General features: G+C 48.4%; 1 protein-coding gene across 1 annotated transcript in view; it reads left to right on the top strand.

The window, feature by feature from the left end:
• Positions 1-16,509, top strand: part of NAMPT (nicotinamide phosphoribosyltransferase) — a 559,899-nt gene that overhangs the window by 170,091 nt on the left and 373,299 nt on the right. The window contains exons 4-5 of the mRNA XM_069629129.1: positions 14,656-14,784; positions 14,897-15,055. Of these exons, the coding sequence (XP_069485230.1) occupies positions 14,656-14,784; positions 14,897-15,055 (288 nt within the window). The remainder of the gene's footprint in view (positions 1-14,655; positions 14,785-14,896; positions 15,056-16,509) is intronic.

Raw genomic sequence — 16,509 nt, 5'->3', positions numbered from 1 at the left:
CAACTGTCTGCATGGAAACTTTATGTGCCTGCAATCACATGTGGACACTGATAGCAAGTGCATACTGGCTCACTTCGCTACCCTGCCCTACAGGCGCTATCTTCCACACCAGCTTTGAGTATGCCCATAGCAACTATGGGCAAACAGTCTTATGTTCAACCGTACCCACACAAAACAGCCACCCTGCAACATGACAATCATTTCTGCAGTGCTGGAAAAGTCCATTCACAGAAATTGCATCTGCATGTTCTTTGTATCTTTACCTAATTCACACACCAATCATATCCAATTCATTCCTACAGAAGACGTGTCACTTACACCACACATAACATTACTCGCAGTAAAACAATAAACAAGGCAGGATCTTACGAGGTACGCAAGACACCGCTGCCATATAGTTGGTGTCCAAGTACCACTTTCGTGACACTTAGACCTCAAGGGAGGGAGCCAAAGTGGCGTGTATTATTTTGAAAAGACACCCCTTGAGTGGAGGGAACCTGAATGGTGTTCTTTTCTTCCACAATGCACGGCTTGAGTAGAGGGAGCGGGACTGGCCTTTCTTTGCCAAACCTTAGGTGGAAGGAGCCAGATTCGGGTTCCTGTCCAAAGTAGGCCGGAAGCGGATGGGGCTTTCCAGACTTTTTTTTATAAGGCAATCCCAAACAGGAGCAAGCTGCACTCCCAAAGGGGAGTGACCCAGAGTGCTCCACCCTTCTTCTCCATGGCCCGCCTCAACTAGAGGCGGTGGAGTGGCATTCCTTTCCAAGATGCGCCTGCTTTGGAAGAAACGAGCATTGCGTTACTTTGCAAGGCACACCACGCGCAGAGGGAGCTAGACTGCCTTTTCCTTATGAGGCAGACCTGAAGTGAAAGGTACCGGGGCTGATGTCTCTTTCCCAGGCAGGCCTCAAGTGGAGGGGGCAGGACTAGCATTGCTTGCCTAAGCACGCCAAAGGGGAGTAAAGCAGAGTGCTGTCCCCACCTACTCCAAGGCACACCTCAAGTGGAGGGAGCTAGAGTGTTATTTCTTTCCAAGATGCGCCTGCTTTGGAAGAAACAAGAATTGCGTTACTTTGCAAGGCACACCACGCGCAGAGGGAGCTAGACTGCCTTTTTGAGGCAGACCTGAAGTGAAAGGTACCGGGGGTGATGTCTCTTCCCCAGGCATGCCTCAAGTGGAGGGTGCAGGACTAGCATTGCTTGCCAAAGCACGCCAAAGGGGAAAGACCCGCATGGCACAACTCAAGTACAGGGACTCGTAATGATTACTATTTTGCAGGCACGCCTCCAATGGAAGGAGCCTGATTAGCGTTCCTTTGCAAGTCACGCTTTGAGCTGAGGGATCTAGACTGATGTAAATTTTGTTGGCAGGCCTCAAGGGAAAGCTACGGCTGTGGTTGCCTTTCCAAGGCAGGCCTCAAGTGGAGGAAGGAGGACTAGTAGCAATGCTCATGAATGCACGCTAAATCAAGTGAAGTGAGTTGACATCCTGTTGCTTTTTCATTGAAGGTACACCTCCAGGGCAGAGTGCAAGAGTGCCATTCCTTTACAAGACATGCACGATTTCAGTGGCTAAGGGTCCCTTTCGAGGAATGATGGGCATTTTCGGAAATCAGTCGATCTCCCAATAATTTTCCTTTGTATGATACAAAAGGAAACCAGGCTGAAAGCAGAGGGCAGGCTGGGAAGGGCATTGGGGACAGTACACCCGAGTATCCTTCCTCTTTCCTTGTTTTGTACACACCTTACATTTTATGTACAGTTGTGCCTTCGTGGCAGTGGGAGGAACATAATCACCAAAGTGTCGCTCTTGCAATCTGGCCACATCTTCGACCTCTGGAAAGGAGGGAATTTGTACATGAACATTAGCCAGAGATTGAACAATTGCTAATTCAAAATCCAAAAAGGAGAGCTTGTTTTCTGGAGTAGCTGCACGGTACACCACATAAGCATTGTACGTTGCCATATGCACAATGTGTGTGGCTAACTTTTTGTACCAGAAACGCGACTTGCGTTCAGCGTGGTATGACTCAAGCACTTGGTCATTTTTGTCTACTCCACCCATGTACTTGTTGTAATCCAGAATGCAATTGGGCTTCAACACTTGCTGAGTCTGCCTGCGCAGAGGGACAGCTGAAGTACTTTCATCATGAATAGTACTTAGCATGTACGCATCCCTTTTGTCGCAGAATTTCACTGCTAACAATTCATCCTGCCGCAATGCCATACATTGTCCCTTGGCCAACTTCTTACCCACAAGTTGTCTGGGGAAGCCTTTGCGGATTGTACCGCATGCCAGTGTGCACACATTGAACAATTCCTTGAACAGTGGAATTCCAGTGTAGAAATTGTCTACATACAAATGATGTCCCTTGTGGAGCCATGGTGTGAGAAGATCCCAAACAATCTTCTCACTTGTCCCTAAATGGGCTGGGCAGCCCGGAGGGTTTAGGGTAGAGTCTTTACCGGTGTAGACTCTCATGCTGCTGACATACCCAGTGGTACTTTCACACAACATGTACATTTTAATCCCATATCGTGATCTCTTGCTAGGAATGTATTGCCTGAATACTAGGCGACCTTTGAACAGCACCAACGATTCATCAATGGATATGTTCTGGCTAGGAACATACACCTCTGCAAATCGGTGAGTGAAGTGGTCCAGAAATGGCTTCGGTTTGAACAGCCTATCAAAGTTTGGGTCCGTTCTGGCTAATGCTGCCGAGTTGTCATTGAAGTGCAACATACGGTGCAGTGCTTGAAAGCGATTTCTGCTCATTGTAGCTGAAAAAAACGGGCAATAAAGTGGTGCTACAGTAGACCAGTATATCGCGACAGACGGCTTGTGCCCAATTCCCATGAGCAAAATGAGACCCCAAAACTGTCATTTCAACATCGTTTGTGGGTACCCATGCTTGTGCTCTGGAGTGGGGTTTCAGAGTGGGACCCCTAGACCTCATGAACTGTGCAGCGTATAAATTGGTTTGCTGAACCACATCTGCAATGAACCCATCAACAAAAAGGTTGAAAAAATCAATAGGCTGAAACCCTTCTGTATTCACTGTGCACCCTGATATACCAGTGAAAGGGGGCACAACAGGCTGAGCCATTGCTGGAGGCACCCAGAGCGACTCTTGAGTCATGTCAGGAACTGCCACATTGCGTGGCCGTCTTGCACGTCCCCTCCCCCTTACAGGTCCCCTGCGTGTGGGACGTGTGCGAAAAGGTGGACGCACTCTTCCTTCCTCTTCATCATGAGATGATGACGATGATGAGTGGGAGGAGGGACTTTCGTCAATGGCCATCTCACTTCCCCAATCACTTCCCTCCTGCCCCTCAGAAGCACTATCTGTTTCAGAATGCATGTACACATCTGTGCCTTGCTCTGAGCCAGACTCCATCACTGCAGCTAATGCCTCCGCACCAGACATTGATCGCCGAGAAGCCATGAGTACCTTCGCTATGGAACCCTTCACTGCCCAAAGACCAGATGAAGACTGAAACAATAAGTATGTGTGCTTCTGAAAGTATGGAACGTAGCACAGTAAGTGGTATTCAGTGCCACAAACCTACTCCACACAAGTACACCAAAAGGTCCAGACTTTGCTCACAAACTGTAGCAGCCCTCTGCAATATGACGTACTCCCTGCACGCTACAATAAACTGAGTAGTACTTTGCAAACACTCACATGAAATGCTAAGGACCAGCTGACTGCTTTCCTACAAGTGGGCAAACAGCTACAACACACCTGCACCTAAAAGAAGGAGAACAAAAAATCTATGGACAATGTACTATTCCGCTAAACTGTACAGAAATACAAGCGTGGGGACGAGGATTTCAGCTACACTACCGATTCAGAAACAGCCAACATGCTTTGCACCATGCCCTCCTCCATGGGATGCTTGTGGATGGGAAATCGAGGTGAGAAGCAACCATGCAACATATTGATTGGGTGAGTTGAAAAACCATAGGCAATGAAGAAGCAGAAAGGGAAGATAAAGTACACGGCTGGCCCTTCCGGGCAACTGCTGGCACACTTTTTTGACAAAAACACCTGCTCATTCACATAGGGGTGTCTATTGTAAGGGGAAAGCTCGCACGGACAAAATTAATGCAAGGCCAAGCAAATTGATGTAGGCTGAAGCAAGTGGTGATGGGTAGCTAAGAAATAAGCAGCACACACATACTGAATGCTTTGTCATGCCATGAATGCAAACAATTGCTAGGAAGTGGAAGTCTCACTGCCAACATACTTACTACCATTTTTATTCACTTTTCACATCTTCCAGTGCCTCCATCAGTCACTGGGCAAACCCCCCCCTAAAATAGCGTCCGTGCAAAATCCATTATGTTTCCAATGAACAGCTCCATGCCTGTTGTGGAAAGGTGCACCCCATCTCTGTGAAACATCACAGCACCTTTGATATTGCCATAGCGAATGGTCCGTATTCTGGTGTTGCCCTCTGTGAGTCTAGTGAGCTCGCCATTCAGTTTCCACACCGAGCGGTTGATGGCCCTTCTATTCCCTTGAGTTCTCCAATCCATCCTGGGAATCATCTGGGACCAGGCCACCACAGTGTTTGGAAACCTCTGTGCAATCCATTCAAGGTCTGCCATGAGCTGCTCCCGTACCCCCTTCCGTCCCACAGTCGCAAAATCATTTCCTCCCAGGTGCACCACTATAAGGTCAAGGGGGGGCTCTCCTTTTGCTTGGGCAGCGATGATGGCTCCTCGGAGCTGGTGAAGGCGCATCCCCTCCCCCCCAAACCAATGCACTGCAAGGCCATCCCTTCCAGACCCAGATGTGGGTGGCCCTCGGAAAAAGTGGCCGAAAATCCACACAACCCTCATCCTCACTAGGAAATGGAAACAGGAAAACCCCCATGATTATGGCTACACATACATTTTACCAAATTACACAACAATTACGGCAATACATGACTCTTGTAACAATCCCAGACACACACTTCACCCATTCGGAAACCACCTCTCATTTGAGATAACAGTAGGTCGACACATAATTGCCACATTATTTTCAGGGGAAAGAGGTGAAGAAGATAGTATGTCACCTTGTGCCAATAACACAGTTGTGCTGGCGCAATTGTAATCAGTAAAAGTTGTCTGCTCCTGTGGCCCACTGCCTGCACAGCACGGTGGTAAGGTGACTTGCACATGCTACATCGTTACACTTTGGCAGGGTGACTAGTCTCACAGAGGATAAGAAGTCCACAGGAAGTGTGCTTTGTACGCTCTCTGAATATAGGTACCCTGACAGAATGTGCCACATTTACCACAAATGGGTGCACCTTCAGACACTTTCAGTGTGAGTGTTTCGGCCATAGCTCCAGGACCACTGGTGAACTTGGGGGCACTTCACTACCAAGGAAGGGAGGTGGCCAAGGTCACACCCGTCACCCACCACCACCCTACATCGCTTCCTGGTCAGCACTACAGCTTTTCTCTCCAGGAAGGGATTGGACCCTGCCAGGGCACCCTGCACCCACTGCTGAATTTGGAGGACAAAATATCCACCTGGGGAACGGACGCCCAAGGCCAATGACACACACCCCCCCCCCTCTCTAGCTACCCTGGTTTAGTTTTTCCCCCTGCAAAACGATGGGGACCCTGACAGGGCACACTGGGACCACTGCTGGAATTGGACCACAGAAATGGTGAACTTTGCAGTGAAAGGAAGGAGCTCTGTAACAAGTGTGCATAGCATGCTCAGAAAAAATGACCATCTATATGACTACTGGAAAAAAAAATTGAAAATTTGCTGCTACTTATGTCGGCCAAACCTTTCCTTCTGCAAAGCAGCCGCCTTCCTCAATGCAAGGCACACCCATCACTGGCCCCCAACCCTCCCCTCTACCCTTTCCCACCCTTATCACTGACAATGCAGCCACAATTCCTTCCACCGCAGTAACCCTCCACCCCCACATTGCCAAGTAATAAATGTTGTACTTATAGAAGTCAGCAATAGCTTTTCAGTAGCCGCAACTGCAAAGGAAACATAAAAGAATTACATTCAATGCGTTGCCTACCAATAACACATCCAAACTGTCTGGCAACTATCTGTACATTTTTCACTTCCTTCCACCAGTTCCATGACACTTCTCAGTCATCTACCACTACGGAAGGCTAGACTGCACACGGATTGGAAATGGAAATAAGACAACTGGGCATATGGCATCCTGCAGAAAAAAAATAAAAATAAATAAATCCCGGAAATCTGGCACCAAACCATCACTGTTTGGAAACCTCTGTGCTATCCATTCCAGTTCCTCCATTAGCAGCTCATGTATCCCTTCCCCTCCCACAGACGCTAAATAATTTCCTCCCAGGTGCACCAATGTAGGGTGGGGGGGTTGCATCTCCTTTTGCATGGACATCGCTGATGGCTCCTTTGGGCTGGTGAAAGCGCTTCCCCCTAACCCCAAACAAATGCACCAGGAGGGCATCCCTTTGAGAGCCAGTTGTGGTTGGCCCTCGGAAAATCGTGCAGCCCTTTGGGTAAAAGAGTATCCAATTATCTACACAACCCTCATCGTCACTATGAAATGGAAACAAGTAAACCCCCATGAATATGGCTATACATACAGTTTACCAACTATCTGAATGATTGCGTGAACACATGGCTCTTGTAACAATCCCAGACACACACTTCACCCATTCGGACCTGCACCTCTCATGTGCATTTACAGTAGGTCATTACGTAATTGGCACTTGTGTTTCAGGGGAAGGAGGTGGGAAAGAGGTGAAGAAGACAGTATGTCACCTTGTGCCAATAGCACAGTTGTGCTGGGGCAATTGTAATCAGTAAAGGTTGTCTGCTAATGTGGCCCACCGCCTGCACAGCACAGTGGTAAGGTGACTTGCACATGCTACACCATTACACTTTGGCAGGGTGACTAGTCTGACAGAGGATATGACCTGTGCAGCAAGGGTGCTTTGTAACCTCTCCGAATATAGTTACTCTGACAGAATGTGTGCCTTTCATCACACATGCATGCAAATTTGGACACTTTGATTGTGAGAAATTGGGGCGCAGCTCCTGAAGTACTGGTGAACTTGGGGCCATTCGACTACCAAGGCAGAGAGGCAGCCAAGGTCACACACATCAACCACCACCACCCTACATCTCTGCCTGGCCAGCACTGCAGCTTTCCCCTCTAGGACGGGATGGGGACCGTGCCGGGGCACCCTGCACCCACTGCTGCTTTTGTGGGACAAAATATCCATCTGGGAGATGGACGCCCAAGGCCAATGACTTCAACCCCCACCCCTCCTGCCCCTCTAGCTACCCTGCGTTACAGCTTTTCCCCCTGCAAAAGGATGGGGACCCTGGCGGGGCTCACTGGGACGACTGCTGGAAAAGGACCACAGAAATGGGGATAGTTGCAGTAAAAGTAGTGTTCTCTGTATCAAGTGTGCGTACCATGCTCAGAACAAAATGACCATCTGTATTACTACCGGCAACATTTTTGAAAAGGAGCTGCTACTTATGTCGGCCAATTTTTCCTTCTGCAAAGCAGCCACCTTCCTCAATGCAAGGCACTCCCATCACTGGCCCCCGAAGCGCCCCACTACCCTTTCTGACCCATACCACTGACACTGCAGCCACAGTTTCTCCCACCACAGTAACCCTCCACCCGCACATTACCAAGTAATATATGTGGTACTTGCATAAGTCAGCAAAAGCTTTTCAGTAGCCGCAACTGCAACGGAAACATAAGAATTACATTCAGTGCTTTGCCTACCAATAACACATCCAAACTGTCTTGCACATATCTGTCCATTTTTCAGCTCCTTCCACCACATACATGAAACTTCTCAGTCATCTACCTCCACAGAAGGCTGTACTGCACAGTGATAGCAAACTGGCATAAAACCAATGGCAACCCCCAGCACACAAAAAAAACATTGCACAGATGGCTAAGTGGCAAATTTCCCTCCCAGGGAAAGAGCACTGTTCAGCTGCACTGGGGGGCGTTTTGTGCGCTACCCCGGCAAGTGTGTTCCTGGCCACCCCAATACCTCCCCAGAGCACCCACTTCCTTCACAACACCAACACTATAGGCCCTGTTCACCCCCATCCCAATAGCAATGTGCTCTCCACCCACTATAAAATGTTGGAATAACCAAAATTTCATACGTACATAACAAGGGAGAAGCTTGAACTGCTCAAGACCTGTAAAGGGAAAAACAAAACATATATTATCTGTGTCAGCCAACCCAAATACCAGACCACCCATATTGGCCCCCCCTGTTGCATTGGACAGTACGTTTTGGGCACCCCGGCGCCAGACTGGCACACCAATGTGCCCCTCTACGCCAAGGCAGGTATAGTAAACGAAGAACACAATTCAAAATGGCAGGCTGCCCTTTTGCGGGGGCGGAGGGGCCCCCTACACCGCTGTGGAATTTTCTAACGTGAAGGGGGGTGCACCTCTCCACCACCACCCCAATTGGAGGGGCAGCCCATCTCATTTAGCCCTCCCCAGAGGCAGATAAGGGGGGGGAGGCTGTCCTGCACTCGTCCCTGGGCTCAGGCGTCCGTTCCTAGGAGCAGATATCTGGTCCCAGGGTGGGTGCATGACATGGCACCCACTCCATTGTGGGCGGGCGGGGGGGGTTAACGCCCCATTCCATTAGAAACTTTCCCGACCCTTTGGGGTGCCCCACCGCCCCCCCCTAAAAAGCGTTCCAATATTTTCACTTTTTTCCTTTGGTAACCCAACTCCCCTTTGTGCACAGGGGCACATTGGTGTGCCAATCTGGCGCCGGAGTGCCCAAACCTTACTGCCCCATCTATTGGGGGTCCTGTCCCAGCGTTTTTGGGGGCCCTCTCCCCCCTCCCCACCCCCAATGGCTGGGGGACACACCTCATGCAGGCCTCCCTGGGCCGCCTCCAAACGGCAGCGTGAGGTACACCCCACCTCCATTTGGGGTGAGGGGGGAGAGGGCCACCACAAAAGGTGGGGCAGGACCCACAATAGATGGGGCAGTGGCGTTTGGGCACCCTGGGGGCAAATAGCCACACTAATGTGGCCATCTGCACCAAGCAAAGTTGGGTAAACAAAAAACAAAACACAAATTCATAGGCTGCTTTTTAGGTGGGGCTGAGGGCCACCCTAAATTGGCAGCGAATGATGTACCGCAATGGGGGGTGGCCCTCAACCCCCCCCCCCCACCCCAAATGGAGGGCCCCACCTCATGCAACCCTCCCTGGGGGCAGATATCTGCTCCTAGGAAGGGGCATATGACCCCAGGGAGGGATGCATGAGGTGGGCCCCCCCCCTATCTGCCCCCAAGGAGGGTTGCATGAGGTGGGGCCCTCCATTTGGGGTGGGGGGGGTTGAGGGCCACCCCCCATTGCGGTACATCATTCGCTGCAAATTTAGGGTGGCCCTCAGCCCCCCCTAAAAAGCAGCCTATGAATTTGTATTTTGTTTTTTGTTTAACCAACTTTGCTTGGGGCAGATAGCCACACTAATGTGGCCATCTGCCCCCAGGGTTCCCAAACCCTACTGCCCCATCTATTGGGGGTCCTTCCCCACCTTTTGTGGTGGCCCTCCCCCCACCCCCAATGGCTGGCACCTCATGCAGGCCTCCCTGGGCCGCCTCCTGACGGCTGCGTGAGGTACACCCCACCTCCATTTGGGGTGAGGGGGGAGAGGGCCACCACAAAAGGTGGGGCAGGACCCCAATAGATGGGCCAGTAGGGTTCGGGCACCCTGGGGGCATATAGCCACACTAATGTGACCATCTGCACCAAGGAAAGTTGGGTAAACAAAAAACAAAATACAAATTCATAGGCTGCTTTTTAGGGGGGGGCTGAGGGCCACCCTAAATTGGCAGCGAATGATGTACCACAACGGGGGGTGGCCCTCAAACCCACCCCCCCACCCCAAATGGTTGGCCCCACCTCATGCAACCCTCCCTGGGGGCAGATAGGGGGGGCCCACCTCATGCATCCCTCCCTGGGGTCAGATGCCCCTTCCTAGGAGCAGATATCTGCCCCCAGGGAGGGTTAAAGGGTGTCCCTTTCTACTTCGGTTGGGGGGGGGCCATTCCCCCCCCTTTAATTCAATAAAAAAATCCATGGTGGCTAGTGGCCCCCCACCGCTTCCCCACCCCCTTTCCACATCATTTCAATTTTTTTTTTTCATTCCCCTGGGGCAGATGGTCAGCCATCTGCCCCAGAGTTCTCATGCATGGGCCCCCATGCTTTGGGGGCCGGTAGGGGGGAGAGGGCTGCTTACTTGAGGCAGCCCCCCCCCCTCACAAACGGATCCATGGTGGTCTAGTGTGTTGCTGGTCACGGATCGAGCGCTCTGCGCCGATCCGTGACCAGCAATGCCTCATATATGTGGTGTCCTTGGAAAGGGGGGAACCCCCCCTTTCCAAGGACACAATTCTTTTACAAAATCCCTGGTGGTCTAGTGGGCCACAGGGCCCCAAACACCCTCCCACCTCCCCCTTCCCTCTGATTTTTTTTTTTCCCTCCCCACCCGTATTCACCCCTGGGGGCAGTGATCATCTGCCCCCAGGGGTCTCTGCCGCTGTGGCCCCATACCTTGGGGCCACGGGGGTGGGGGGCCGCTTACCTAGTAAGCAGCCACCTCCTCCCCCTGCGTCACAAACGGATCTGTATTGATCCGGTGGCATTGCTGCCCGCGGATCGCGCGCCCTGCGCCCGATCCGCGGGCAGCAATGCCACACAATGGGTATCGTTGTAAAGGGGAGAATCTTCCCTTTCCAACGATAACCGCCTCGATCTCCGGCTTGAAATACAGCCGGAGATCGAGGCAGACAAAGAAGGTCTCTTACCTTCTCTCTTCCCCGCAGCAGCCGAAAATGGCTGCTGCTGGGAATTTACTTTCAGTTTCACGCCGACGTGCGTTACGCACGCGGACGTGAAACTGAAGGTAATCCAGCCCCCTGGCAGTGACGGGGGACCTCCCCCTCACATAGCCCGGGGGTTGGATTACAGTTTTGAGCGATCCCTGCTTTGCAGGGATCGCTCAAAACAAGGTGCCGAAAAGGACAAGCTATCTCGTCCTTGGCACTGCGTGTGCACTGTCGAGGACGAGATACCTCGCCCTTGGCACTTAAAGGGTTAAATACTTTCTCTTGGATAAACTACTGTTTCCAAGAGCAGTGAATGAAATTGACTTCACATACAGTTTGTAACTTTCTAGAACCAGCACACACTATCTTACAATAGGGTGCTGGAGGGGTTACTTAGTATCCCCTTTGTCTAGTTTCTCATGTAGCATTTTTATGTTACCCTTTCTACAATTAATGGCTGGCGGCAGTGGTTTACGTTTTCCTACAATTGTGTTTTTACTGCAGCTGCAGTATAGCACCCATTGGTGCCCAGTTTGTCAAAGTGGCCCTGGTCTTCTTTTTTTGCCATTTCTTGTTGGAAAGGCTCTTCTTGAGATTTACTCTGTGCGCCAAACTAGGTGTGACCCCCTTTGTTCGTTTTGTCTTTGGCAGGATTCACTGGTGAAGCCTGCCTCTAACTACAGCGTATCTGGCAGGGCAGGAAGCAAGGGAGGATCCCGAAACGCCCTGTGCTTAGTCTCCTTGGTTACAGGAATGCACTCAAAGGTGATTGGCAGGCTGGCTGTCCTCGGAGGACAGCCCCCCTGCTGTGAGTGACGGCTAGGCTGCGAATAAATGGGAGAGAATTGCATAAAAGGCGAGGTATTTTGCAAGGAAGGCAGAGTCGACCACTGGATGAAGGAACTGTGGAAAGAAACGAGCACCTCCTGGGCTGTGGTTTGCCCGGTGAAGCCATGCTGCATTGCTTAAGCTCCAATTTCGACATTGACTAGAGAAGCCCGGAAAGGACGACTTCTCCCGTTGGGTTGGTTGGACCAATCGACCCCAGGACGAACCTCAGAGTGCTGGACCCCAGACGCAATGAAAGTGTACAAGGTGTCCAAGAACCGTTGTGGTGCTATTTGCAAGACGCTGAAACCCCAAAGTGCAGCTGATCTGAAGTTTGCCCATTGCTGCCGCCGACCTTCAAACTGCAGTGCAGGTGTCCCCAGACGTACTACCTCTTGTCCCCACAACTGAGGCCAAGGAACAGCAGGATCTGCAGGACTGCAACAGGAACAGAAGCCAGCTGGTACTTTTTTCTTCAGACTCAAGGTACTGTAAACTAGGGGTACTTAACTCTTGTTGTGTGTAGCTTGCTTGTGCTCACTGGAGTCTTGCATTGGCTGCCGTTTGCAGAGTTGCTTGCAGCTTTGCCCTTCACAAGCCTCCCAGCTTGTGGCCCAACAGTGATTTCTTTTTACAACACAACTGTCTAACTTTGTGCAAGACCTTTGACTATCTTCAAGAAGTGCCTCAGCTCCCCTAGACTTTGCTCAATTGACATTGGCTGTCCTGGCTCCCTGAAGACTCTTCTTACCCTCTGACTCTGTTTAATTATCCCCCAAAAAGTCATACATACCTTAGTTGTATTGATGGCAAAGGGTTAATCCATATTGCATTGGAGGATTCTAAATTGCTTACCTGTTTGAGAAACTTGATAACCATTGTTCCCTTCCCCAACATTTTCCTTTTTGCCACAACTTCAGTATTATCTTTTAAGTGTGAAAAATGATATATTAAAGTCCAGTGTCCTAACAATTTGTCTCCTTAGGGTGTAGGAAGTCTGTGTGCTATCCCAAAAGGGTATATACCTACTGAACTAAAGAAGTGTATTGTTGAAGTATTTTTAAGTGTTGCATATTGCTCCCTTCTAAAGAAGGCTTACTTTAAAACGGACTGTTAAATTAATTAATAATTATGTTAATCAAGTGTTATTTGAATATCTGCCACTATCTTCATGTTACCCTACAGCTCACATTGACCCCTCTTGAGATGAGCCTGGCTGCTCAGTCACTCTAACAACTTATGTAGTACAGGCCTATACCAAAGGTTGGGTTACCTATTGCCAAGAGGACAAGGCTGGTGTAGTCTCCCATAGGGTTTCTGTATACAATATTGCCTAACATAGTCCCTGGAGGGGTGAAAGAAACAGCTATCTGCAGCCCCAGAAGCACAGGATCAACAAAGCATTGCTCCAGGTAATTAACTAGGAGCAGGATAGTACCTTTAAGCAAAGAAGCTGATGCAGCAGGACAGTCCCCATGGTGAGGTGACTGGAGACCCCGGTTCGGGTCCTTGGTCTTGGTGACAGGAATGAAGAACTTTGAGAGGATCTGGCGGTTGCTATCATGTGGTTGGTTGCCCAGCAGGGGATCTTTGTAGAAATGGCTGCAGATATTGTCCTTCCAGTTGTCAACTCTGAGTTTGAGCTCCAGGGCCCTCTGATTTCATGCACCATTCAAACTGGGGGAGGGGAGGCTTTCCAATGGGGACAGCCATTCTCCCAGTGAAACTGGTTACAGGCACACCGCAGGACCAAGAACAGGGGAGTTTTGATCACCTCCCCCACTTCCTATCTTCTCAGGCACTGAGAGTCTTTGCAGACTTTCCAAGGGAAGTGTGCCAAAGACAAAAGACGCATCAAGACCTCGCCACCCAGCTAGGGAGGAAAAGACACATCCTCGAACAGGGCTCAAAGTACAGCCACCATTTTTGGCAAATGGTGACCCTTGTCCCTTACCGCAGCTGCGATGTTGTGTAAAAACAGGTACACTGCCACTACAGATCTTGTCACAGTAACTAAAAAATTACTTGAGGCCAAAAATGGGGAGACCTTGTTTCCCCTGAGCACAGGTGGTACAAATACAGTTAGGACAAAGTGTTCCCCTGCCCTGATAGCCCAATGTTATCACAGATAAAATAAAAATAGAAGCTCTAGAGTTCCCAGCAACACTGCACTGAAATTGCTTTATGCTGCATTAGTAAAAGTTGGATGCCAGAAAAGTTGGCGGAAAGCATAACTCCATTTAAACGTACCAAAAAGAGGTAAAAAGGGTTTCCAGGGTCAGAGTAAAAGGATGAGTGAGTTTGGAAAAAGGTTCCCACTCACTCGGGAGAATCGGTCCAAAAATCCAACAGTCCAGCAAAAATGCCGGGGGGACTCACAAAGTGGGAAAATTTCACTCAGAGGAAAATCTACCTAACGGGTATGATGCCTGAAAGTCGATAATTTGCCATTAATGGTGGCAATTATTAAATTATGGAATAAGATTGAGAACTATCTCGACACCATGAATTCGATAATGAATTGTAACTAAATCGAAGAAATATTTCTTACTTTTTACCTTTGTAATTGAAATGAGCCATAAGTGTATGATATACGTGTTATGTTTTCCCTGAGGTCTTTTTTTTTCCTTTAAATATTTGCATTTAGCGATTTGTTGTAGATGTATTCATAATTTTGTATGTACACTGTAAAGTTGCTTTTTGATTGCACGCTTCTGCCATTTTTTAGTGCTTTTCTATCTGAAGTTGCTTACATACATTTTGGATGGTTTTTCTGCAATTAACTAGTTTTCTAATCTTGCCCATTGCATGAGCGCTTACACACATCATACGTGGAATTGTTTCCTTTTCCACATAAAGCTTGACTTCACTAAGCTAAACGCTATATACCTTACTGAACATTTCTTAACTGGTGCCTTTAAGTAGCATACATGTTTTAATACAAACTGGACATTCGGCCTTTCTTTCTTTAGACTTATGATGGACATCTTCCCATTGAAGTGAAAGCTGTTCCCGAGGGCAGTGTCATTCCCAGGGGAAATGTCCTCTTCACAGTGGAAAACACAGATCCTGAATGTTTCTGGCTTACAAACTGGGTTGAGGTTAGTTTGTTTTTCTGAGATTGACTGACTGTTTAATTCGTATACATGACCTCACTTAGTCATTCACGTGCATTCCCTCCAGTGCAGAATCCTTTGTGTTTGTGTTTTGCAGACCATACTTGTTCAGACTTGGTATCCTATCACTGTGGCAACAAACTCCAGAGAACAGAAGAGAATTTTGGCAAAGTATTTGATGGATACATCTGGTTCTTTAAATGGGTTGGAATACAAATTGCATGACTTTGGCTACAGAGGTGTTTCTTCACAAGAGGTACATTTTGCTTCTAGCTTTGTCACTTTCAATGTTTGTGTAGATACTTTCAACTATGCACCTTAAGAGTGTCTTATTACAGTTCAACTATTGTACAATACTGATCGAATTGTTGGGAGTATGTGGAGATAATTCTAACAGCACTGCCATAAATCTGTTGCCTTAAACTGTCTGCAGTGGGGACAGTATATGCACATTGTGCTGTACTCATGGGAGCATCAGCCCCTAATGTTTTTGTGCACCAGCCAATGGGCACTCAAATGTGTGCCAGTTTGGATATCCATTAAAGTTCTGGTTTTAGTATTTTACTTGGGCCTGTTTTTCTCCAGTGTATTGGGTTTTCTCTTAATATTCTGATTTTGGGATTAGGCTCAATGGTTCAAGCTAAAAGAGAGGCTCAGCGAAGTAGCTCAATGAACCTTCACGATATGAAGACCTATGAATAATGCTGGGGATTTCGAGTCCTGGAAAACTAGCTGTACTAATGTGAAACACAGTTAATATGCTTACTATTTACCTTTCAACCATTTATGGGACATAAGTGGTCTTATATTTCAATTTAACCTGTAGAGTTTTAACCACAAGTTTGAAACACCGCTTTGGTTGAAAGAAGATTTGTTAGTAACAGACCTCTGAGATTGTTACTATTACATAGTCTTCCAGTACTCCCATGATGTCTAAAGGTAGACCCAGCAGCCCCTCTGCATTTGACCCTCTCAAGATCTCTTATTGCCCCTTAAAGATTTTAAGGTCCATTTCCTACTACTTGCCCCCAACATGTTGACTGTCACTTGATGGGTGCTCAAGTGCACATATAAGGTGCTCCACTCCACAAGGTTGGTCGTATCTTTATAGGGAAGATGCTCTTTTCCACTTTCCTGTCACATTCACAATATTGCAACAGTAAAGAGAAAAATGTCCCCTTCCAGGAGGCAACACAAGCAACCTCTTAAATGAGCAGTCTCACATTAAGTGTGTACTTGAAGTGTTCTGCTAAGCCGATTGCCTCCAAAATGTGTACTGTCATGGAAAGATCTCTGATAAGTCATCATAGAGCCATGTGTAAGGTGAAGTGCCCACTCTCTCCAATCCACAAAATGCTTTGTCTGTATTTCAACATAGCGATGAATGTAGTACTACCACGTAAAGTCCTCTCCCTAATGCACTCCCTGTACTGTGCAATTCTTTAGATCATTCGGTTCGATCCAGTACCCTTGAATTGTGCCTACCTTGCAACATGGTTTGTCAGTCATGCTCTGACATCGTCAAATGCCAGTTCAGCACTGTTTGGTATTTGCCCGTAGCTGCCACAATTTTTGTTCAGTCATTGAATAAAGCCTTACCAAATGTTGCATTAAAAATGCACTTTAACATTGTACCTTTTTGTATTGTTAATTGCTATATAAAGATTTAAACACAAATGAAGATTGCTGAGACCAAGTTAAAATCCACAG

The sequence above is a fragment of the Ambystoma mexicanum genome, chromosome 12 (genome assembly GCF_040938575.1).
Source record: "Ambystoma mexicanum isolate Mex_15411 chromosome 12, UKY_AmexF1_1, whole genome shotgun sequence".
In the NCBI taxonomy this organism is placed as follows: Eukaryota; Metazoa; Chordata; class Amphibia; order Caudata; family Ambystomatidae; genus Ambystoma; species Ambystoma mexicanum.
The sequence above is the reverse complement of the archived record's forward strand: the minus strand, read 5'-3'. Positions and strand labels throughout refer to the sequence as shown.